The 26,101-nt window shown below is 43.5% G+C and overlaps 1 protein-coding gene across 3 annotated transcripts in view; it reads right to left on the reverse strand.

The window, feature by feature from the left end:
* The window catches only part of cntnap2a (contactin associated protein 2a), a 243,316-nt gene that overhangs the window by 48,781 nt on the left and 168,434 nt on the right, over positions 1-26,101 (reverse strand). For 2 of the 3 annotated variants that reach the window (XM_045702059.1, XM_045702061.1), the window contains exons 13-15: positions 23,224-23,343; positions 21,111-21,226; positions 20,632-20,716 (exon numbers count right to left, since the gene is read on the reverse strand). In XM_045702059.1, coding sequence (XP_045558015.1) covers positions 20,632-20,716; positions 21,111-21,226; positions 23,224-23,343 — 321 coding nt within the window. The remainder of the gene's footprint in view (positions 1-20,631; positions 20,717-21,110; positions 21,227-23,223; positions 23,344-26,101) is intronic. The other variant, XM_045702060.1, reaches the window with a different exon arrangement.

Here is a 26,101-nt window from a genome sequence, read left to right on the forward strand (position 1 = left end):
GAGAGAGAGAGATAGAGAGTGGTTGTGAAGAAGTCCTCTGTTCTCCTCCCTGGTGTGCCTTTTAACAAATTCAACTTCAAAACGAGAGTTTAGAGCCTGTCTCTCCTCTATTTTCTCGCTGTGTTCATCCCTTCCCTCTTGTCACAGAGCTAAATCCCCCTGCAAACACCTCAATCCTTCACAGGAGAAGAAGTAAGAGAAAAAAAGGAGAAAATAAGAGAGGGAAGAGAGACGTGGATTGATAACTGCTGTTGTATGGTGTAGCTCCTCTTTGGGAAGCTCCACTACGGTACTTAGCCCGACAAAGCTTTATCTGTCTGCTAGGCTAACGCACACACACACACACACACACACACACACACACACACACACACACACACACACACACACACACACACACACACACACACACACACACACACACACACACACACACACACACCACATAACACATTGAGAGTGAATGTGTGTGTAAGGCCAGCTAGTTGTGTGTTTGCAGTAATATACGAGGGACAGCAGATCAATACAGGCAGCATGCCCCATGGGCTGCCTACTTACTGGAAATACACTGGGACATGAGCAGGATGAGAGAGAATTTTTACAGTGTGTGTGTATGTATGGGTGTGTGTGTGTGTGTGTGTGTGTGTATGTATGGGTGTGTGTGTGTATGTGTGTGTGTTGCCACCCACTGTCATTGCGGTTAAGGACAGCAGTGTCTGAATGAGCTGGAAACAATCTTCTCTAGACACCATTAGGGTTCTGATGGCTGGGGTCTGCTGCCTCTGACAGGTATATGAAGAGCAGGTGCAGATACCAACCTCTTAGGGCTAGGGGGCAGTGTTCAGAAGTTTGGATAAATTACGTGCCCAAAGTAAACTGCCTGTTACTCAGGCCCAGAAGCTAGGATATGCATATAATTGGTAGCATTGGATAGAAAACATTCTGAAGTTTCTAAAACTGTTAAAATAATGTCTGTGAGTATAACAGAACTGACATGGCAGGCAAAAACCCAAGGACAATCCATCCAGATTTCTTTTGTTTGAGGTCACTGTTCATTTCAACGCTTGTCTATGGGATATACAAATAAATAGCTACCAGATTGCAGTTCCTATGGCTTCCACTAGATGTCAACAGTCTTTAGAAAGAGTTTCAGGCTTGTTTTTTGAAAAATGAATTAGTAGTTGTAGTTTTTCAAGGTGGCTCTCATTTTGACTGTAGTCTTGTGGCGCACGTGGATGAGTGCGCACACCTCGTTATTTATCTCCGGTATTAAACATACTACATTCTGTCTTAAATTTTTACGTTTATTTACATATTAGGGTACCTGAGGATTGATTAGAAATGTTGTTTGACTTGTTTGGACAAAGTTTATTGGTACCTTTTCGGATTCCTTTGTCTGCATGTTGAACGAGTGGAACGGGTGGATTACTGAATCAAACGCGCCAACTAAACTGACTTTTTTGTGATATAAAGAAGGACTTTATCAAACAAAACGACCATTAGTTGTGTAGCTGGGACCCTAGGGATTACAAACAGAGGAAGATCTTCAAAGGCAAGTGATTTATTTTATCACTATTTCAGATTTTTGTGACGCCTCTGCTGGTTTGGAAAATGTTTTTAATGCTGGTGTATGCGGGGTGTGTCCTCAGATAATCGCATGGGATGCTTTCGCCGTAAAGCCTTTTTGAAATCTAACAACGCGGTTGGATTAACAAGAAGTTAAGCTTTTAAATGATGTAGGACACTTGTATGTTCATAAATGTTTAATATTACAATTTTGTAATTTGAATTTGGCGCGCTCCAGCTTCACCGGATGTTGTTGATTTTGATCCCTTCAGCGGGATATGTGCGCTAAGAGGTTTTAAAGTTCCACTGGCCTGCCACTCCAACAGGGATACAAACATTATGGCTGCCCTTACGGCTCTGATGACCTGCAGTAGCACTCTGCAGGTGCATGATCCTCCTGACAGGGATAGGAGCACTACAGACGCCGTTTTGGATCTAATTGCTTGGCTTGATCTCTATGGCAGGGAAATGAAGCTGTCAGTCACAGGGTTATCTAGTGACAGAAATACTGTTTTCCCCTCTGGCTTTCTCTCTCTCTCTCACTCTCTCTCTCTCTTTCTCTCGTTTATACTCCCCCGCTTCGCTTAATCCCATGCTATGTAGCCCCCCACCCCTCATTTCTCGCTCTTTCTCTTCCTCTCTTCTCTTCAGTTCGGCTCTACTTCCATCACTATATCTCTCTCTCTCTCCCTCTCTCTTTGCTTGGTAGTGGCTTGTTGAAGGTCTGGACTTGCATACTAGCATGCTGGTCACAAACACACACACACACACACACACACACACACACACACACACACACACACACACACACACACACACACACACACACACACACACACACACACATTACATAACACATTGAGAGTGAATGTGTGTGTAAGGCCAGCTAGTTGTGTGTTTGCAGTAATATACGAGGGACAGCAGATCAATACAGGCAGCATTCCCCATGGGCTGCCGACCTACTGGAAATACACCGGGACATGAGCAGGATGAGAGTGAATTTTTACAGTGTGTGTGTATGTATGTGTGTGTGTTGCCACCCGCTGTCATTGCGGTTAAGGACAGCAGTGTCTGAATGAGCTGGAAACAATCTTCTCTAGACGCCATTAGGGTTCTGATGGCTGGGGTCTGCTGCCTCTGACAGGTATATGAAGAGCAGGTGCAGATACCATTAAAGTTCCACTGGCCTGCCACTCCGAAAGGGATACAAACATTATGGCTGCCATTACGGCTCTGATGACCTGCAGCAGCACTCTGTCTTTGTGAAAGGCTATGATCTCAGTGACAGGGATATGAACACTATGGAGGCTATTACGGCTCAATAACCTACAAATGCAGTCTGACACCCTGAAAGGCTATGATCCTCCTGACAGGGATAGGAGCACTACGGACGCCATTTTGGATCTAATTGCTTGGCTTGATCTCTATGGCAGGGAAATGAAGCTGTCAGTCACAGAGTTATCTAGTGACAGAAATACTGTTTTCCCCTCTGGCTTTCTCTCTCTCTCTCTCTCTCTCTCTCTCTCTCGCTCTCTCTTTCTCTCGTTTCTACTCCCCCGCTCCGCTTAATCCCTTGCTATGTAACCCCCCACCCCTCATTTCTCGCTCTTTCTCTTCTCTTCAGTTTGGCTCAACTTATATCTCTATCTCTCTCGCTCTCTCTCTCTCTCTCTCTCTCTCTGCTTGGAAGTGGCTTGTTGAAGGTCTGGACTTGCATTCTAGCATGCTGGTCACACACACACACACACACACACACACACACACACACACACACACACACACACACACACACACACACACACACACACACACACAGATAGCCATTGTAAATGACAAAGTGTGGGCTGGAGACCATAAACAACCCTAATCATCATTAGCGGATGGTAATTTCTGTGTGTGTGTGTGTGTGTGTGTGTGTGTGTGTGTGTGTGTGTGTGTGTGTGTGTGTGTGTGTGTGTGTGTGTGTGTGTGTGTGTGTGTGTGTGTGTGTGTGAGACAATCAGTCAGATTTAGTGTTGTACGCGTCCGGGTCAAGGCCGATGGACAGATATGTCATGACAAAATGGCTTCGTGGGGATGGTCTCATTTTTTACAACACTTTTTCATTCACTCCATCAATCCATTTAATTTGTTTATCAGGCCTGCCAGGGAGATGCTCAACACTCATCATTACAAATGAGGACAAAACAACTAAATGAAGGTGATGGCAGAGAGAGAGAGAGAGAGAGAGAGAGAGAGAGAGAGAGAGAGGAGAAGGCAGAGTCAGAGAGAGAGGAATGTGTGAGAGGGAGAGAGGGGAAGGCAGAGTCAGAGAGAGAGAGAGGAATGTGTGAGAGGGAGAGCGGGAAAGGCAGAGTCAGAGAGAGAGATGAATGTGTGAGGGAGAGAGGGGTGAGGAAGAGGGTGGAAAGGGTCAGGAGTGAAAGAAAGAAAGAAAGAGATAGGGGGACAGAATATGTTGTACAACATAATTCAACCCAATCAATACGGCCAGAGTTCACTGACAGATCAACAACTGTCTCTCTGGAAGTATGGGGAGAGGTTTCCAAGGTTACAGTCACCCCCCCACTCACACACTCTCTCCATCCCTTTCTCTCCCTCCCCCTCTCTCCACCTCCAATCCACCTCTCTCTCTCTCTCTCTCTCTAGCCTGAGGAAGGGTCAGTGCAGCCTTTCACTGTTCTATACTTTATGTAATGTACACAATGCACCAGCTGTTACATTCTGTATAGAATAGGGATTGTATAGAATGGAAGAATGCTATTTCATATTCTGTTCCATTATAGAGGAAGCGCTCAGAGAAATCCTATGATCCATGTGTTCTATGTGTCATTCTATGGAGGAACTGAGGCAGGTGAAGCGGGAAGGTGTTTTACTAAGACATTATATACACCACACACACACACACACACACACACACACACACACACACACACACACACACACGTTATGTTCTATCCTCGTGGGGATCTAAAATGTATTTCCATTAAAAATCATATTTTCCCTAACCTCTAACCTAACCCTAACTACAACGCTAATCCTAACCTTAACCCTAACCTTAACCCGTTACCATAACCCAAACCCTAAACCTAAACCTAACCACTAACCCCTAACCCCTAATCCTTACCTTCATTCTTTACCTTAAATAAAGGTTAAATAAATAATATGACTTTAGCATGACTTTAGCAACCCCATCAGTAACCAAACTCCCATATGTATTTATTAGCTGGAGAACTGCACTCTGGGCCTGTTCTTTTCTAAATGCTGTTATGATCTTAAACATCTGTTCAAATCAATGAAAACAACATGATTAAGACATGGTTCTCAGATAATTATAAATCTAAATAAAGACGATCCAAAAACACCAAAGTATAGTAAGTCTTGTTCTGTTAGATGCACACACCACCCGCTTCTCTCCTCTTCTCTATTTCCCGCAGGTTAACATTTATTCTAATGAGTCTTCAAGCTTGAAGTTGTATTAGTTCTATGTACAGGATACACATAGTATACAACATCCAACTAAACGCTTACTTGCATGTTCCTTCTTGACAATGCAACAACAATAGGAAATAATACAAGATAAGAATACGAACATAAAGTAAATGGTAGTAGAATATAATATATTTCTTTAGTATAGTACAGGTAGGCACAATTTATACTACAATATTTACACATGTACAGTGAGGGAAAAAAGTATTTGATCCCCTGCTGATTTTGTACGTTGGCCCACTGACAAAGAAATGATCAGTCTATAATTTTAATGTTAGGTTTATTTGAACAGTGAGAGACAGAATAACAACAAAAAAATCCAGAAAAACGCATGTCAAAAATGTTATAAATTGATTTGCATTTTAATGAGGGAAATAAGTATTTGACCCCTCTGCAAAACATGACTTAGTACTTGGTGGCAAAACCCTTATTGACAATCACAGAGGTCAGATGTTTCTTGTAGTTGGCCACAAGGTTTGCACACATCTCAGGAGGGATTTTGTCCCACTCCTCTTTGCAGATCTTCTCCAAGTCATTAAGGTTTCGAGGCTGACGTTTGGTAACTCGAACCTTCAGCTCCCTCCACAGATTTTCTATGGGATTAAGGTCTGGAGACTGGCTAGGCCACTCCAGGACCTTAATGTGCTTCTTCTTGAGCCACTCCTTTGTTGCCTTGGCCGTGTCTTTTGGGTCATTGTCATGCTGGAATACCCATCCACGACCCATTTTCAATGCCCTGGCTGAGGGAAGGAGGTTCTCACCCAAGATTTGACGGTACATGGCCCCGTCCATCGTCCCTTTGATGCGGTGAAGTTGTCCTGTCCACTTAGCAGAAAAACACCCCCAAAGCATAATGTTTCCACCTCCATGTTTGACGGTGGGGATGGTGTTCTTGGGGTCATAGGCAGCATTCCTCCTCCTCCAAACACGGCAGGTTGAGTTGATGCCAAAGAGCTCCATTTTGGTCTCATCTGACCACAACACTTTCACCCAGTTGTCCTCTGAATTATTCAGATGTTCATTGGCAAACTTCAGACGGGCATGTATATGTGCTTTCTTGAGCAGGGGGACCTTGCGGGCGCTGCAGGATTTCAGTCCTTCACGGCGTAGTGTGTTACCAATTGTTTTCTTGGTGACTATGGTCCCAGCTGCCTTGAGATCATTGACAAGATCCTCCCGTGTAGTTCTGGACTGATTCCTCACCGTTCTCATGATCATTGCAATTCCACGAGGTGAGATCTTGCATGGAGCCCAGGCCGAGGGAGATTGACAGTTATTTTGTGTTTCTTCCATTTGCGAATAATCGCACCAACTGTTGTCACCTTCTCACCAAGCTGCTTGGTGATGGTCTTGTAGCCCATTCCAGCCTTGTGTAGGTCTACAATCTTGTCCCTGACATCCTTGGAGAGTGCTTTGGTCTTGGCCATGGTGGAGAGTTTGGAATCTGATTGATTGATTGCTTCTGTGGACAGGTGTCTTTTTTACAAGTAACAAACTGAGATTAGGAGCACTCCCTTTAAGAGTGTGCTCCTAATCTCAGCTCGTTACCTGTATAAAAGACACCTGGGAGCCAGAAATCTTTCTGATTGAGAGGGGGTCAAATACTTATTTCCCTCATTAAAATGCAAATCAATTTATAACATTTTTGACATGCGTTTTTCTGGATTTTTTTGTTGTGATTCTGTCTCTCACTGTTCAAATAAACCTACCATTAAAATTATAGACTGATCATTTCTTTGTCAGTGGGCAAATGTACAAAATCAGCAGGGGATCAAATACTTTTTTCCCTCGCTGTATCAGGATGGGGGGAATTGGTTGGCAAGTGTTTAAATTGCTCTGATTCTATCTGCCCGACGAGAAGGGAGTGAACAGCTCGTGGCTGGGTTGTGTGAGGTCCTTAATGATGTTGGGGGACTTCCTCAGGTACAGCTTCAAGTACAGTAGATGTCCTGGATGGATGGGAACACGGCCCCAGTGATGTATTGGATGGAACAATAGTATTGAATGTTGATCGGTTTCCGCTAGATGGGACAGCTTTAAAGTCAAAATTGGCTATATCGTAAAAATTCATGAAAACAAAAGTTTGCAGTGTGGTTAAGTTTAGGGTTAAGGTTAGGGTTAGATTTCAAATAAGATTTCATGACTTTGTGGCTGTACCAGCTAGTGACCACTCTGCAGAGCTAGCTCCAAAACATGAGTCATCTCAATGAATGCAAACCTGTCTGTTTTCCCTCACTCCTTCACAAGCGGAAAAGACAGGGGGCTTATTGAGATGAAGTATGGGGAATTGGGGGAGACAGGGTGAGGACTGCCAGCCTCCCTATCCCTGGAGCTTCACTGAGGCTAACCCAGCTAGCGACCGGCATTGATCGCTGGGAGGAAGAGAGAGAGAGAGAGCGGTATTTCACCTCCTTTCTTTTTTGCAATTCATCAACCTCTCCCACCTCAGATGAAAATGGTTTTGCACCACACACACACACACACACACACACACACACACACACACACACACACACACACACACACACACACACACACACACACACACACGCTTGTGCATAGGTCATGTTGTGAGTCTAATCTGAGTCTTTAGCCCCCCCACACGGCACCAGTCTCCCATATCTGGATTATGATAATTTCACAACTGATGGATGAAGGAGTCTGTATATGTGTGTGTGTGTGTGTGTGTGTGTGTGTGTGTGTGTGTGTGTGTGTGTGTGTGTGTGTGTGTGTGTGTGTGTGTGTGTGTGTGTGTGCGCGCGTGTGTGTGTGTGCGTGTGCGTGTGTGTTGGGGGGGATATGATAATTCCATAACTGATATGGATGAAGCAGTTAGGAGGCTATTTCAGTAAAGCGCAGAGGCTCGGTATCCTGTAGAGAGTTGTGTCAGCAGGAGCAGAGAGTACACACACACGCACACACACACACACACACACAAAGCCATGTACGCACGTAAACATTCACCCCCCTATGCACGCACACAATCTTCTATCCTTCGTTCTCCACAGAGGTTGTTTGAAGCGGGTCAAAAAGCTTAGCTCTGTAGTGAATATCAAAACCTATTGTAGAGGAAGGGTAGCTCAGGAACTGTTTCGGTGGCAGCAACAATTTAAACCATCACTTCACATCCAGCCAGAACCCATTGTAAATGACACAGTAGCATTTCGCAATCATTTATTTGTGAGTGAAACTGCGTGCTATTTTCCACTCCACAAGGCACAAAACCACTCTGTTCTCCCTATGCTACAGCTGCTGTGTAGACTCAAATGACAAAAAATAGGGGAACAATCGTTTTATAATGTAGTATTCTTTCTGGCGTCTGTAAAAATAAAACGATCTAAACTATAAAACAAAAACAAGTACACCAATGTAATGGGTCAGAAAATAAGGGAACAACTCATTATGGCCAGCTCTCATCCAGGCAGCTCTATTCCAGACAGCTCTACTCCAGACAGCTCTACTCCAGACAGCTCTATTCCAGACAGCTCTACTCCAGACAGCTCTCATCCAGACAGCTCTATTCCAGACAGCTCTCTTCCAGACAGCTCTCATCCAGGCAGCTCTATTCCAGACAGCTCTACTCCAGACAGCTCTACTCCAGGCAGCTCTATTCCAGTCAGCTCTCATCCAGGCAGCTCTATTCCAGACAGCTCTATTCCAGGCAGCTCTCATCCAGGCAGCTCTATTCCAGACAGCTCTCATCTAGGCAGCTCTCATCCAGGCAGCTCTATTCCAGACAGAATCTCATCCAGGCAGCTCTCATCCAGGCAGCTCTATTCCAGACAGCTCTCATCCAGGAAGCTCTCATCCAGGCAGCTCTATTCCAGGCAGCTCTCATCCAGGAAGCTCTCATCCAGGCAGCTCTATTCCAGACAGCTCTCATCCAGGCAGCTCTATTCCAGACAGCTCTATTCCAGGCAGCTCTATTCCAGGCAGCTCTATTCCAGACAGCTCTATTCCAGACAGCTCTATTCCAGACAGCTCTCATCCAAACAGCTCTCATTCAGGCAGCTCTATTCCAGACAGCTCTCATTCAGGCAGCTCTTTTCCAGACAGCCCCCCTCCAGACAGCTCTCTTCCAGGCAGCTCTTTTCCAGACAGCTCTCTTCCAGACAGCTCTATTCAAAACAGCTCTATTCCAGCCTGCTTTATTCCAGCCTGCTCTATTCCAGCCTGCTCTATTCCAGCCTGCTCTATTCCAGCCTGCTCTATTCCAGGAAGCTCTATTCCAGACAGCTCTCATCCAGGCAGCTCTATTCCAGACAGCTCTATTCCAGACAGCTCTCATCCAGGCAGCTCTATTCCAGACAGCTCTATTCCAGACAGCTCTCATCCAGGCAGCTCTATTCCAGACAGCTCTTTTCCAGACAGCTCTATTCCAGACAGCTCTATTCCAGACAGCTCTACTCCAGGCAGCTCTATTCCAGACAGCTCTATTCCAGACAGCTCTCATCCAGGCAGCTCTATTCCAGACAGCTCTACTCCAGACAGCTCTATTCCAGACAGCTCTACTCCAGACAGCTCTCTTCCAGACAGCTCTCATCCAGGCAGCTCTATTCCAGACAGCTCTACTCCAGACAGCTCTCATCCAGACAGCTCTATTCCAGACAGCTCTCTTCCAGACAGCTCTCATCCAGGCAGCTCTATTCCAGACAGCTCTACTCCAGACAGCTCTACTCCAGACAGCTCTACTCCAGGCAGCTCTATTCCAGTCAGCTCTCATCCAGGCAGCTCTATTCCAGACAGCTCTATTCCAGGCAGCTCTCATCCAGGCAGCTCTATTCCAGACAGCTCTCATCTAGGCAGCTCTCATCCAGGCAGCTCTATTCCAGACAGAATCTCATCCAGGCAGCTCTCATCCAGGCAGCTCTATTCCAGACAGCTCTCATCCAGGAAGCTCTCATCCAGGCAGCTCTATTCCAGGCAGCTCTCATCCAGGAAGCTCTCATCCAGGCAGCTCTATTCCAGACAGCTCTCATCCAGGCAGCTCTATTCCAGACAGCTCTATTCCAGGCAGCTCTATTCCAGGCAGCTCTATTCCAGACAGCTCTATTCCAGACAGCTCTATTCCAGACAGCTCTCATCCAAACAGCTCTCATTCAGGCAGCTCTATTCCAGACAGCTCTCATTCAGGCAGCTCTTTTCCAGACAGCCCCCCTCCAGACAGCTCTCTTCCAGGCAGCTCTTTTCCAGACAGCTCTCTTCCAGACAGCTCTATTCAAAACAGCTCTATTCCAGCCTGCTTTATTCCAGACAGCTCTATTCCAGCCTGCTCTATTCCAGCCTGCTCTATTCCAGCCTGCTCTATTCCAGGAAGCTCTATTCCAGACAGCTCTCATCCAGGCAGCTCTATTCCAGACAGCTCTATTCCAGACAGCTCTCATCCAGGCAGCTCTATTCCAGACAGCTCTATTCCAGACAGCTCTCATCCAGGCAGCTCTATTCCAGACAGCTCTTTTCCAGACAGCTCTATTCCAGACAGCTCTATTCCAGACAGCTCTACTCCAGGCAGCTCTATTCCAGACAGCTCTATTCCAGACAGCTCTCATCCAGGCAGCTCTATTCCAGACAGCTCTTTTCCAGACAGCTCTACTCCAGGCAGCTCTATTCCAGACAGCTCTTTTCCAGACAGCTCTTTTCCAGACAGCTCTATTCCAGACAGCTCTCATCCAGGCAGCTCTATTCCAGACAGCTCTTTTCCAGACAGCTCTATTCCAGACAGCTCTATTCCAGGCAGCTCTATTCCAGACAGCTCTTTTCCAGACAGGTCTTCCAGACAGCTCTATTCCAAGCAGCTCTATTCCAGACAGCTCTTTTCCAGACAGCTCTCTTCCAGACAGCTCTCTTCCAGGCAGCTTTATTCCAGACAGCTCTCTTCCAGACAGCTCTCTTCCAGACAGCTCTCTTCCAGACAGCTCTATTCAAAACAGCTCTATTCCAGCCTGCTTTATTCCAGCCTGCTCTATTCCAGCCTGCTCTATTCCAGACTGCTCTATTCCAGACTGCTCTCTCCCAGGCAGCTTTATTCCTTCCCCCTCTAGCCACAGCATCTGCTCTCTAGATCCCTGGATTCTGAGAGAGAATGTATGAATCAATTCTGTCTCTTACTTTACCCTGACTTAGCCTTATATTATTCTGCTTCTCACTGTTCTGCATCTCAGCATTACTATTCACACCAACACACCTCCTTGGAATGACATACTTTAGAAACCCTTACAGAAAATCCCATCTAACATTTTCAATTTTCAATCCAGACTCAACTGAATGGTACAGCAACCCTGATCATTGGTTAAATAGAGAGAGGGAGCGAGAGAGAAAGGGAGGGAGGGAGGGAAAGTAGATTACTTCCCACTGGCCACAGACGTAATTTCAACATCTAGTTTTGATTTGCATTTGGTTGAGTTGTCAACTAACCTAAATTCAACATAAATATATATATATATATTTTTTAGGATAAACGTTGGGTGATGACTTTTTGCAAATCCAATCAGTTTTCCACGTTGATTCAACATCATCACATTTAGGGCTCTATTTTCGACTGGTGCTAAGGAGGTGCAACTGTCAAATGTACGTTAGTTTTACATTTTGTCATGTAAAAACTGGCGCACTGGCATCTTTCAGCTCTAATGCCAGGTTCGTCAATTTACCTGTCTAACATCAGCTTGGTGCACTGAGGGGAGGGGTGGCAATATTTGAGGTGTGTCCTTAAAAACAAGCGCAAAAGTGACAATTCCATGCAGCCCTAACGGGAAGTTTTAAGACCACCAAAAAGCAGGTCTTAACGATAATGTAGTTGATCATTTCATGTATTTTGAGAGTGGAAGAGCAGCCTATCCAGCCTTAAAGCACAGTGTCCATCATGGAACCAGAGATGTGCCTTTTGTGACAATAAATCTCATAATTAGGAACCAAAAAAAAACATTGGTTTCCCCCCATTTCGTTTAATTTGATTAAAAACCCAGCATAGCCTCCCCTCCCCTTAATCAAGGCTGGTGAAGCAGCATCACATATGTACGTCATTATCCTGGCCATTAGCCAAGTACCATGAATAAAGGGATTTTAATAAATGGTCTACTGAGAGTGCTTTGAAATATTTTGGAGGTTTTTGACGTCATGACTCTTCATCATTCACAATTCACATACCTGCAAACTTAATTTCGCTTGTTTCGGTAGGTTATCCATCTTAATTTTCAAAGAAAGCCCCTTGTCCGATTACATAAGACACGCTCCTCCAAACTATTCAGTTCTCCTATAATGCCATATCAATGGCAGATGTTTTTTTATAATCTGCCTCTCACATAGGCAAAGATACAATTGACAGGAGCCTAGCATTTTTTTATTTTATGTATTTTTATTAAAAACATACTGTATATACTTGCAGTGAAGCCGCTCAACAACTACATTACATTAGTCATCTAACAGACTCCCATCCAGAGCAACACACAGAAGCAACCAGGGTCAACACCCTGCTCAAGGGCACGTCGACAGATCTCCCACAAGGTCAAAAATGTGGACACGAACCAGCGATCCATCAGCCACCAGCCCAAGCTCCCAACCTCCAAGATCCCCCCCACATTCCCCCATGAGCTGCCCCTCAACCGTCCAATACCCCCCCACATTCCCCCATGAGCTGCCCCTCAACCATCCAATACCCCCCCACATTCCCCCATGAGCTGCCCCTCAACCATCCAATACCCCCCCACATTCCCCCATGAGCTGCCCCTCAACCATCCAATACCCCCCCTCATTCCCCCATGAGCTGCCCCTCAACCATCCAATACCCCCCACATTCCCCCATGAGCTGCCCCTCAACCATCCAATACCCCTCCCACATTCCCCCATGAGCTGCCCCTCAACCATCCAATACCCCCCACATTCCCCCATGAGCTGCCCCTCAACCATCCAATACCCCCCCACATTCCCCCATGAGCTGCCCCTCAACCATCCAATACCCCCCACATTCCCCCATGAGCTGCCCCTCAACCATCCAATACCCCCCTCATTCCCCCATGAGCTGCCCCTCAACCATCCAATACCTCCCACATTCCCCCATGAGCTGCCCCTCAACTTTATTTGTATGGCATGTTCAATAGAAACAAAGTTTAAAAACTCTGACGTGTTTCGGCTGCATGGCCTTCGTCAGGGAGTACAAAGACATGATAATACAATGTCTTCTTTTGAACAGCTTTTTCCAATCAACCCTGATTTGAAGAGGGAGTGGTTACAGAATTCATTGGACACCTAGTAAGCAATACTTTACACATGAAAAAGTGAAATACTGTATGTTATACAAAATGCAGCTCAAGGCTAGAAGCATCAGAACCCATAGAAAGGTAGTTCTAACCTTGAATATGACTGGGCAAAGTGTTAAGAATAGGAGAGCCATCTATTTTATAGTACACGAGAACACAGCAAACATGGACCACAGCAGTCTAAACATAGCTGAGGGCAATAGAGCAAAAAGTCCACTAGATGAGAGCAAATGGACCTCTCACGACCCTACAGGAAATGTGAGAAGTCCATATTTTCATTTAAACCAGAGTATGTCATTTGTAAATCCAAAAATGTTCCCTTTGGTTTAGCTGTTTAAGATGGTCCCCTTTTCTAATTGAGGCCGGAACATGATCAACACCGATAACTTGTAGAGAGGCCATGGTGTATGGACATGTAGTGCCTTGCCATGGGGTAGACTTCATAGCCTACCCGAATGGTGTACTTGTGTCCGCTAATTGGCCTTGAAGGCGTCTCTTTGTCCGTCCAATGTAGAAACCTTGCACTGTGGATATTTCAATCTGTAGGTGACATGAGTGGTTTTGCAGTTAATAAAATGCTTGACTTGATACTCCATTTTAGAAGTTGTGTCAACAAAATACTTTTTTGTGTGAAATATTTCTGCAATAGTTGCACTGGTTGCATTTAAAAGAGCCCTTGGGTTTGTGGTCTAGCCACATTTTTTGAGAGTCACCAGGAAGATACCGTTGAAGTCGGAAGTTTACATACACCTTAGCCAAATACATTTAAATTCAGTTTTTCACAATTCCTGATATTTAATCTGAGTAAAAATTGCCTGTCTATGGTCAGTTAGGATCACCACTTTATTTTAAGAATGTTAAATGTCAGAATAATAGTTGAGAGAATGATTTATTTCAGCTTTTATTTATTTCATCACATTCCCAGTGGGTCAGATGTTTACATACACACAATTGGTATTTGGTAGCATTGCCTTTAAATTGTTTAACTTGGGTCAAACGTTTCGGGTAGCCTTCCACAAGCTTCCTACAATAAGTTGGGTGAATTTTGACCCATTCCTCCTGACAGAGCTGGTGTAACTGAGTCAGGTTTGTAGGCCTCCTTGCTTGCGCACGCTTTTTCAGTTCTGCCCACAAATTTTCTATAGGATTGAGGTCAAGGCTTCGTGATGACCACTCCAATACCTTGACTTTGTTGTCCTTAAGCCATTTTGCCACAACTTTGGAAGTATGCTTGGGGTCAATGTCCATTTGGAAGACCCATTTGTGACTAAGCTTTAACTTCGTGACTGATGTCTTGAGATGTTGCTTCAATATATCCACCTAATTTTCCCGCCTCATGATGCCATCTATTTTGTGAAGTGCACCAGTCACTCCTGCAGCAAAGCTCCCCACAACATGATGCTACCACCCCCGTGCTTCACGGTTGGGATGGTGTTCTTTGGCTTGCAAGCCTCCTCTTTTTCCTCCAAACATAACGATGGTCATTATGGCCAAACAGTTCAATTTTTGTTTCAGCAGACCAGAGGACATTTCTCCAAAACGTACGATCTTTGTCCCCCTGTGCAGTTGCAAACTTTAGTCTGGCTTTTTTATGGCGGTTTTGGAGCAGTAGCTTCTTCCTCGCTGAGCGGCCTTTCAGGTTATGTCGGTATAGGACTCGTTTTACTGTGGATATAGATACTTTTGTACCTGTTTCCTCCAGCCTCTTCACAAGGTCCTTTGCAGTGGTTCTGGGATTGATTTTCACTTTTCGCACCAAAGTACGTTCATCTCTAGGAGACAGAAAGCGTCTCCTTCCTGAGCGGTATGACGGCTGCGTGGTCCCGTGGTGTTTATACTTGCGTACTATTGTTTGTACAGATGAATGTGGTACCTTCAGGTGTTTGGAAAATGCTCCCAAGGATGAACCAGACTTGTGGAGGTTTCCAATTTTTTTTCTGAGGTCTTGGCTGATTTCTTTTGATTTTCCCATGATGTCAAGCAAAGAGGCACTGAGTTTGAAGGTAGGCCTTGAAATACATCCACAGGTACACCTCAAATTGACTCAAATTATGTCAATTAGCCTATCAGAAGCTTGTAAAGCCATGCCATCATTTTTGGAAATTTTCCAAGCTGTTTAAAGGCACAGTCAACTTAGTGTATGTAAACTTCTGACCCACTGGAATTGTGATACAGTGAATTTTAAGTGAAATAATCTGTCTGTAAACAATAGTTGTAAAAATGACTTGTGTCATGGACAAAGTAGATGTCCTAACCGACTTGCCAAAACTATAGTGTGTTAACAAGAAATTTGTGGAGTGGTTGAAAAACAAGTTTTAATGACTCCAACCTAAGTATATGTAAACTTCCTACGTCAACTGTATCTGTGGACTAATTTGTCATTTAGGGTAGGACATCTCTTAAAGCTTATGACTGGTGGTTCTTGGAAGACTTGGCGTAGTAGCGAATCACTTTGGATGATTCCCCAATTCTTTAAAATTATTATTTGAACGTTCTCTGCTTCAGTGCTGTATTTTGTAACAAATTACACTCTCTCTGATGCATCACGAGGCGCTCCACTTCTCAACAAGTTCTCTCTGTCAAGTCGTCCGGCCCTTACACCTTTATCTTTCAGGACCTGAGCGCAGTATCTCCGATTCAAAAAGTGATTCTCCAACTCAGCAGATTTGACACTGTAGTCTGTTTCCTGACTCTTTGGAATTGGCCATATGGAATGTTCTCTTTTAGCCTTTTGTGGTGAAAGCTGTCTGCCCTCAAAATGGTATTACCATCTGTAGGCTTCCTAAAGACTGATGTGTGCAAACAACCTTTGTCATTTTTACTGATGTCAAGGTCCAAAAAAATGAATGTTATCCTTGCTTTACTCCATAGTGAGTTTGATGTTAGGTTAAATGAATGTTATCCTTGCTGTACTCCATAGTTAGTGTGATGTTAGGGTAAATGAATGTTATCCTTGCTGTACTCCATAGTTCGTTTGATGTTAGGGTAAATGAATGTTATCCTTGCTGTACTCCATAGTTAGTGTGATGTTAGGGTAAATGAATGTTATCCTTGCTGTTCTCCATAGTGAGTTTGATGTTAGGGTAAATGAATGTTATCCTTGCTGTTCTCCATAGTTAGTTTGATGTTAGGGTAAATGAATGTTATCCTTGCTGTTCTCCATAGTTAGTTTGATGTTAGGGTAAATGAATGTTATCCTTGCTGTTCTCCATAGTGAGTTTGATGTTAGGTTAAATGAATGTTATCCTTGCTGTTCTCCATAGTTAGTTTGATGTTAGGGTAAATGAATGTTATCCTTGCTGTTCTCCATAGTGAGTTTGATGTTAGGTTAAATGAATGTTATCCTTGCTGTACTCCATAGTTAGTTTGATGTTAGGGTAAATGAATGTTATCCTTGCTGTTCTCCATAGTGAGTTTGATGTTAGGGTAAATGAATGTTATCCTTGCTGTTCTCCATAGTTAGTTTGATGTTAGGGTAAATGAATGTTATCCTTGCTGTTCTCCATAGTTAGTGTGATGTTAGGGTAAATTAATGTTATCCTTGCTGTTCTCCATAGTTAGTTTGATGTTAGGGTAAATGAATGTTATCCTTGCTGTTCTCCATAGTTAGTGTGATGTTAGGGTAAATTAATGTTATCCTTGCTGTTCTCCATAGTTAGTGTGATGTTAGGGTAATTGCTGTTAACGTATTGGTGGAAAGAAATAAGTTCATCTTTTGAGCCAGACCAGAACAAGCAAATATCATCAATATAGCATCCCCACCGGTCAAATAACTGTTTTTTTAGAAGGATCCAAAATTAAATCATTTTCCCATTTACCTAAGTACAAACCAGTGTAGGAAGGGCTGTAGCCAGCTCCCATGGCACATCCTTTGACTTGTTCAAAAATACGGTCCTGAAAGACAAAGATGTTATGATTAAGAGTCCATTCAGTCAGTGAGACAATGAATTCTGTGGGAGGCATCTCAGTCTCAGGCCGGGTACTCAAGAAATGGTGTATAGCTGCCAATCCTTGTTCATTTTCAATGGTGGTGTATAGAGACTCCACATCCATGGTGACTAAAAAGGAAGCTGTACCTATATTGTTCAGTTCCTTCATTTTGTTCAACACATCCGTGGTATCTTGAAGACAGGCTGGGAGTGACGTCAGAAAAGGCTTAATAAAGTAATCAATGTACTTAGAGATGGGTTCGGTCAGACTTTCATTACCACTAATGGCTGGTCTGCCTAAGGGGTTTTTCAAGATTCTTGTGGACTTTTAGAAGAAGATAAAAAGAAGCCATACGCCGCCTGCCATTGAAAAGAAATGTGAACTCATTGTCTGAAATGTAGCCATTCTCCTTAGCTTCTGTGAGGATCCCTTTCACTTCAGTTTTTAGGTCCTCTGTAGGGTTGAAGGAAAGAGATTGGAAGAATGTATCATTGTCACACATCTGCCTTTACTCCACACTACTGTAGCGCCATCTTGGTCTGCTTTTTTAACTACAATCCGTCCATTTTTGGACAATGATTTAAACTGCATCCCTCTCTGTCTTAGAAAGGTTACGTCATGTTTGGTTAGAGTCCATTTGACCCTTAAACAGATTCTCCACATTAAAATTCACCTTGTTGGCAAATGTATTTAGTGTGGCATTCTGGACAATGGATCAAAAGGTGGACTGGAGTCTGTAGTTGGAGAGATGTTTTGTTTATACCAGGCCTTCAGATGTAGATTCCTGTAGAAATAAAAAAGGTCAATCTTTGTATTGAATTCATTGGTTGAGTATGTGGGGGCAAAGGACAATCCTTTCGACAAGATCCTTACGCAATCATCAGAAAGAGGTTCTCCAGAAATGTTGATCACAGCCAAGTTCTGGTCCTGCTCCTTGTGGTTGGATAGTCTTGATTTCTCTCACCCCCTCCTCCGTGTTGGCCTCTTCCGCGTCCTCTCCCTCTCTTGTTGGGGAACCAGCGTGACTCCTCTGAGTGTCTGTGGTGACCCTCATCGTCGCTGCTCGTCAAGTTGAAAGAAACAGATGTAGGCTTCCTCCTCTGCGGATGTGATTCTGAATTCTTTCAGGTTGGTTTTCTCTGGTTGCCGTCTCTGTAGTCTACTTCATCTCTTCTAAATGTCCTTAGCTTGTCTTGCTTCAATGTCAGAGTGAATGTGTCTATTTTGTCTTTCAAGATCTCATCACATTGTACTTTGTTAGGATTGTCACTGTGTTCTGTACTTTTCCTTTGTACTTCATCAATTTCTGTTGTCTGTCCTTTTTACATTATTCTATTAGAAGTAGCATTAGGTCAAAAGAACACTTGTTGAGAATAGCCTCCCATGTATCTCTAAATTCAGTTGTACCTTGTGCTCCATTAGCTGGAAACTTCGTATTACGGAGTCCTCTGGGGATTAGGCCTTTCCTCCAATAGTCAGACAAGGTGATAGGATTGAGGTCAAATTTGGGGTCTTTCTCCATAAGCTGTTGCAAGTCTCTGTAAGTCTTGTTTAATTCCATTCCAGTATTCTCTGTTTCTGTCATCTCATCTAGCAATGAGGTAGTGGTAATAATCCTTTGGCCCTCTTCATTGGAATAGGAACATCTTGTAGCCTCTTGGGTAAAATCCATAGTATGAATTGTAAAATGTCCCCACAGAAAAAGATGACTATGGAGCTGCTTCCTCTGAGCCCTACCCAAGTGCTCTGATTAAATTGTAGAAACAAAGGAGGAAGGGAAGCACTGCTGAGGTACACAATAGTAGATTTTAGTAGACAGAAGGTGCTCTTTGGTAAAAGGGGTAAATTGGTAATCAAAAAGAAAAGAGGACCAAGGCACTCTTCATATAATGAATTAAAATGCCTTCATTTGTATGGCATGCTCAATGGAAACAAAGTTTTACAACTCTGACGCGTTTCGGCTGCATGGCCGTCAGGGAGTACAAAGATATGATAATACAATGTCCTCTTTTGAACATCTTTTTCCAATCAACCCTGATTTGAAGAGGGAGTGGTTACAGAATTCATTGGACAACACCTAGTAAGCAATACAATACACATTCAAAAGTGAAATACTGTAGATATGTTATCAAAAATGCAACTGGAAGTTTTTGCTCTGTGGGTTCGGGTTATACATCACATATGTTCTTTCCTGACTTCCACAGAAGTGTTGTTGCTAATGTTGTCGTGTGCCTTGAAAGACACAACACATCATGTCCCACTTAAAGGAATTTTATAGCTGGTTGAAAGAACACATACACAGACAGACAATATTACTCTGTTAAAAATCATGGTTCAACCTTGCGGAAATGTCAGTTAATATCAGAGCTGTGTTTGTACTTCGACAAACAGTTCCTACTCAGACAAAAGCTAACAGACAGGAGTGTGTGTGTGTGTGTGTGTGTGTGTGTGTGTGTGTGTGTGTGTGTGTGTGTGTGTGTGTGTGTGTGTGTGTGTGTGTGTGTGTGTGTGTGTGTGTGTGTGTGTGTGTGTGTGTGTGTGTGTGTGTGAGTGAGTGTGTGTGTGTGAGTGTGTGTGAGTGTGAGTGTGAGTGTGTGAGTGATTGTGTGTTTGAGCGGTAATTTGTGTGGGGGGGAGGGGATCAGAGAGTTACATACAGTGTGAGAGAAAAGCAAGAGAGAGACTTTTCATCCCACTCCCACACACTGCCATTATGTATCAGTCCTTCTCTTCCATCATCTAATCTTTAGTTTCCTTCTTCCTGACACACTGCCATTATGTATCAGTCCTTCTCTCCCATCATCTAATCTTTAGTTTCCTTCTTCCTGACACACTGAACATCTCCCACTAATTTCATTGATGTCCTCAGCCTCGGCTGGGCTCTTCTTTAAATAACACAGTGAGAGACAGACAGGGCCTTGAGCATATTTCATTACATGAGTGAATATTTTAATGTTGGAATACATCTTGGAGTCCAGCAGGGCAGAAAACTGAAGCAACCTTCAACAAAAGCCTTGGTTTGTCGAACATTAAAGTGCAGAAAGACGGATAGGATAATCAGATGTTAATTAGCGGGTTGTCTAAAGGGGTGACAATCTAACAGGGGGAGAGAGAAACACCACTCCCTCTCACTACCCAGATGACCCCACTACATAAGTGAGGACGAACACACAGCAGACTGATAGTTGAGCCCAAGCAGTAGAAGATGAACAAGTAGAGAAGACAAGAACACTGCAGTAGAAGAAGACAAGAGCACTGCAGTAGAGAAGACAAGAACACTGCAGTAGAAGAAGAACAAGTAGAGAAGACAAGAACACTGCAGTAGAGAAGACAAGAACACTGCAGTAGAGAAGACAAGAACACTGCAGTAGAGACGAATAGAACACTGTGTTACCGGGTGTGTTGAGCAGTCGGGACATGAGGCAGCCGTACGACACGTGTTGTTCACAGTGTTCTGCACTGGTGGTAATAGCTGTGACCTGTTACAAACACAGTCACACACACACATGTATACACACAGACACAGTCACACACACACACACACACACACACACACACACACACACACACACACACACACACACACACACACACACACACACACACACACACACACACACACACACACACACACACACACACACACACACACACACACACACACATCAGGAGTCAATGAAAATGGCCGCGAATGAAATACTTAACTGAAAGACACAATGAACAGCCATTGAATTCTGTGTGTTTTGTTTGTGTGTCTGCGTGTACAGTATGTGTTGTGTGTGTGTGTGTGTGTGTGTGTGTGTGTGTGTGTGTGTGTGTGTGTGTGTGTGTGTGTGTGTGTGTGTGTGTGTGTGTGTGTGTGTGTGTGTGTACCTGTTCCATAGAAGCACTGTAGTTGAGTTGCAGCACAGTGCGTCTCTCTCTGCTAGACCCGGTCACTGAGGTCTGGGCTGGTAGATTATTTACCACAGTAGTCCACACCTTGTCTTCTGAGAGAAAGAAAGAGAGAGAGTCAGAGAGAGAGAGAGAAAATAGAGAGAGCGACAAAGAGAGATAGAGAGAGAGAAAGAGAGAGAGGGAGAGAGAGAAAGAGAGAGAGGGAAAGAGAGAAAGAGAGAGAGAGGGAAAGAGAGAGAGATAAAGTGTAGCTCTAACACAGCTGATTGAACGAAAGCTCCTAAAATATACAGTGCCTTCAGAAAGTATTGATACCCCTTGACTTATCCATGTTGTTATATTACAGCCAGAATTCAAAATAAATAAATCATGTTTTCAGAATCTTTTTGCAAATTTATTGAAAATGAAATACTGAAATATCTAATTTACATAAGTATTCCCACCCCTGAGTCAATACATGTCAGAATCACCTTTGCTAGTGATTACAGCTGTGAGTATTTCTGGGTAAGTCTCTAAGAGCTTTCCCCACCTGGATTATACAATATTTGCACAATATTCTTTTTAAAATTCCTCAAGCTTTGTCAAGTTGGTTGTTGACAGCCATTTTCAAGTCTTGCCATATATTTTTTATTTGATTTAAGTCAAAACTGTAACTAGGTCACTCAGGGACATTCAATGTCGTGTTGGTAAGCAACTCCAGTTTAGATTTGGCCTTGTGTTTCAGGTTATTGTCCTGCCGAAAGGTGAATTTGTCTCCAAGTGTCTGTTGGAAAGCAGACTGAAACAGGTTTTCCTCTAGGATTTTGCCTGTGTTTAGCTCTATTCCTGTTTCCCTTTATCCTAAAAAAACTCACAAGTCCTTGCCGATGACAAGCATACCCATAACATGATGCAGCCAACACTTTGCTAGAAAATATGAAGAGTGGTACTCAGTGATGTGTTGGATTTGCCCCAAACATGAAGCTTTGTATTCAGGACATTTTTATTTGGAAGTTTATTTCTTTGCCACATTTTTTGCTGTTTTACTTTAGTGCCTTATTGCAAACAGGATGCATGCTTGGAATATTTTTCATTCTGTACAGGCTTCCGTCTTTTCACTCTGTCATTTAGGTTAGTATTGTGGAGTAACTACAATGTTGTGCATCCATCCTCAGTTTTCTTCCATCACAGCCATTAAACTGTTTTAAAGTCATCATTGGCATCATGGTGAAATCCCTGAGCGGTTTACTTCCTCTCTGGTAACTGAGTTAGGAAGGACGCCTGCATCTTTGTAGTGACTGGATGTATTGATACACCATCCTAAGTGTAATTAATAACTCCACCCTTCTTTGCGAGGCATTGGAAAGCTTTTCTAATTTTTTTGTGGTTGAATCTGTGTTTGAAATTCATAACAAAGGGGTTGAATACTTATTGACTCAATATATTTCAACACAATTTCACTTTGACATTATGGGGTGTTGTGTGTAGGCCAGTGTGTAGGCCAGTGAAAAACAATCTCAATTTAATCAATTTAAAATTCAGGCTGTAATGCAATTTTGGGGGGGAAAAGTCAAGTGGTGTGAATACTTTGTGAAGGTACTGTATTCTTATAATATGAGAAGCTGTGGTGCCGTGGTTAATCTGATATATGGTCAAGGCACGTGTGTGTGTGTTTACATGTGTGTATGTATTTGTGTGTTTGTGTGTGTTTGGTGGTTACAGATAAATGTTAAAGGCTGTAGCTGCAGAACCAGGTTGCCTTGGCAACTAACAGGTTAAGACGGTCTAGGAGGAGAAAAGAAGCGAGGGCATCTTGTCATCTCTCAGGTCCTTGGGGTCACACCTGGACTGGAATAGAAAACTCACCGTGCTCTCTGTCTGTCTGGTCTCTGTTCTTTTATGGTTTATTGAAGGAGTTAGAGGACTACCTTTTTCCGATGTACAGAACTTTCTTTTTGTAATCCTTTGGTCTCTTTACCTTTCATGTTGCAAGGCATGGAACGACTTCTAATAATAAAGTCGAAAAATGTGGGAGTGCTCACTGTTAGGCAATGGACTTAAAGCCCTTATTGTAATCCGTTCTGAACTGGGTCTGTTCACACAAACACACCTGTCATGTTGCAGGTGACTTTGAAAGGTCCGAGTGGTCCACTCCCATCCGGATCTATCCAGTATGTGTCTGAAGATCTGCCCAGGTGTTTATACGCCTCACAACTCTGTTCAAACACCGCTAGACAGACAAAGAGAGACAGAGAGAGAGAGAGAGGGAGGGAGGAGAGAGAGGAGAAGGGGAGGTAGGAAAAGAAAGACAGAGAGAGAGAGAAAGAGGAGAGTGAGAGAGAAAGAGGAGAGAGTGAGAGAGAGAGAGGGGAGAGAGAGAGAGAGAGAGACAGAGAGAGAGAGAGAGAGAGAGAGAGAGAGAGAGAGAGAGAGAGAGAGAGAGAGAGAGAGAGAGAGAGAGAAAGAGGAGAGAGAGAGAGAGAGGAAAGAGGAGAGCGAGAGAGAGAGAGAGAGAGAGAGAGAGAGAGAGAGAGGAGAGAGAGAAAGAGGAGAGAGAGAGAGCGAGAGAGAGATCGAGAGAGAAAGGAGGGGGGTTGGGAAAGTGGGAGAGAGGGTGGAGAGAGAAATAGAGACATTAATGCATTGAGTGTTGATGTACCCAGTCAGCACCGTGGAGCTCAGCTCTGTGTGTGTGTGTGTGTGTGTGTGTGTGTGTGTGTGTGTGTGTGTGTGTGTGTGTGTGTGTGTGTGTGTGTGTGTGTGTGTGTGTGTGTGTGTGTGTGTGTGTGAGTGAGTGTGTGTGAGTGTGTGAGTGATTGTGTGTTTGAGCGGTAATTTGTGTGCTGTCTCATATCTTCTCTCTAATATTCATAAAACCAAGGAGACTTCGCTGCAGGCTCAGTCTCTTTTGTGTGTGTGTGTGTGTGTGTGTGTGTGTGTGTGTGTGTGTTTTCTGACTTCTGAAGGACAGATGATTAATTACATTTCTGGAAGTGTGAATAAAAGGGAACTACAGTAATGTGATGTGCTTGTAACTTTACTAGCAGGCAATTTCACAGTGGCTCTCAATTCTGCGTCCAAATACTGACAGAAAAACAGAAACTTTTGGTTGTCTCACATACTGTCTGCCGAACACATACACTCACACTTTTGCATGCACACGCAAGCACACACACACGCACACACACACACACACACACACACACACACACACACACACACACACACACACACACACACACACACACACACACACACACACACACACACTCAGGCACATTCACAACCTTACTTCGCTACCTGACAACTTTACGGTTTTTACTTTTTAATTACCGTTTATATTTTTAGTTTTTCCCCTCACTCAACTTTTTTCATTCAACTTTTTCATTCCGGACGTTTTATCTGGACATGGTTCGTCAGGACTTCCAACAGCCGAAGCTAAGTAGTAACATTAACATGATGCCTTCTAATTGCAGTCGTTGTACTCATAATATACAGGAGAACGATCGCCTTACGGCGAGGATAGCTGTGCTGCAAGCCCAGCTTCAGACGCAATTGTTAGGCAAGGGTAATTTCAGTGTAGGAAAGGATGAAACAGCGTTTGTGCCACCAGTAAGTTCAGAATATTGCAAAATGTGCTTTCGCCGAAAAGCTATTTTAACCTGTTAGGGCTAGGGGGCAGTATTGACACGGCCGGATAAAAAACGTACCCGATTTAATCTGGTTACTACTCCTGCCCAGTAACTAGAATATGCATATAATTATTGGCTTTGGATAGAAAACACCCTAAAGTTTCTAAAACTGTTTGAATGGTGTCTGAGTATAACAGAACTCATATGGCAGGCAAAAACCTGAGAAGATTCTGAACAGGAAGTGGCCTGTCTGACAAGTTGTTGTTCATCTTGGCTCTTTTTATTGAAGACTGAGGATCTTTGCTGTAACGTGACACTTCCTACGGCTCCCATAGGCTCTCAGAGCCCGGGAAAAAGCTGAATGATATCGAGGCAGCCCCAGGCTGAAACACATTATCGCGTTTGGATAGTGGCTGGTCAGAGTACTCTGAGACTCAGGCTCGTGCACGAGGGCACGAGATGTTTTTATTTTCTCTCTCTTTGTACGTATACACGCTTTCCCGGTCGGAATATTATCGCTTTTTTACGAGAAAAATGGCATAAAAATTGATTTTAAACAGCGGTTGACATGCTTCGAAGTACGGTAATGGAATATTTAGAATTTTTTTGGCATGAAATGCACCATGCTCGTCACCCTTATTTACCCTTTCGGATAGTGTCTTGAACGCACGAACAAAACGCTGCTATTTGGATATAACAATGGATTATTTGGGACCAAACCAACATTTGTTATTGAAATAGAAGTCCTGGAAGTGCATTCTGACGAAGAACAGCAAAGGTAATAACATTTTTCTTATAGTAAATCTGACCTTGGTGAGTGCTAAACTTGCTGGGTGTCTAAATAGCTAGCCCTGTGATGCCGGGCTATCTACTTAGAATATTGCAAAATGTGCTTTCACTGAAAAGCTATTTTAAAATCGGACATATCGAGTGCATAGAGGAGTTCTGTATCTATAATTCTTAAAATAATTGTTATGTTTTTTGTGAACGTTTATCGTGAGTAATTTAGTAAATTCACCGGCAGTGTTCGGTCGGAATGCTAGTCACATGCTAGTCACATGCTAATGTAAAAAGCTGGTTTTTGATATAAATATGAACTTGATTGAACAAAACATGCATGTCTTGTATAACATAATGTCCTAGGGTTGTCATCTGATGAAGATCATCAAAGGTTAGTGCTGCATTAAGTTGTGGTTTGGGTTTATGTGACATTATATGCTAGCTTGTTAAATGGGTGTCTGATTATTTCTGGCTGGGTACTCTGCTGACATAATGTAATGTTTTGCATTGGTTGTAAAGCATTTTTGAAATCGGACAGTGTGGTTAGATTAACGAGAGTCTTGTCTTTAAAATGGT

The sequence above is a fragment of the Salmo salar genome, chromosome ssa19 (assembly GCF_905237065.1).
Source record: "Salmo salar chromosome ssa19, Ssal_v3.1, whole genome shotgun sequence".
Lineage (NCBI taxonomy): Eukaryota > Metazoa > Chordata > Actinopteri > Salmoniformes > Salmonidae > Salmo > Salmo salar.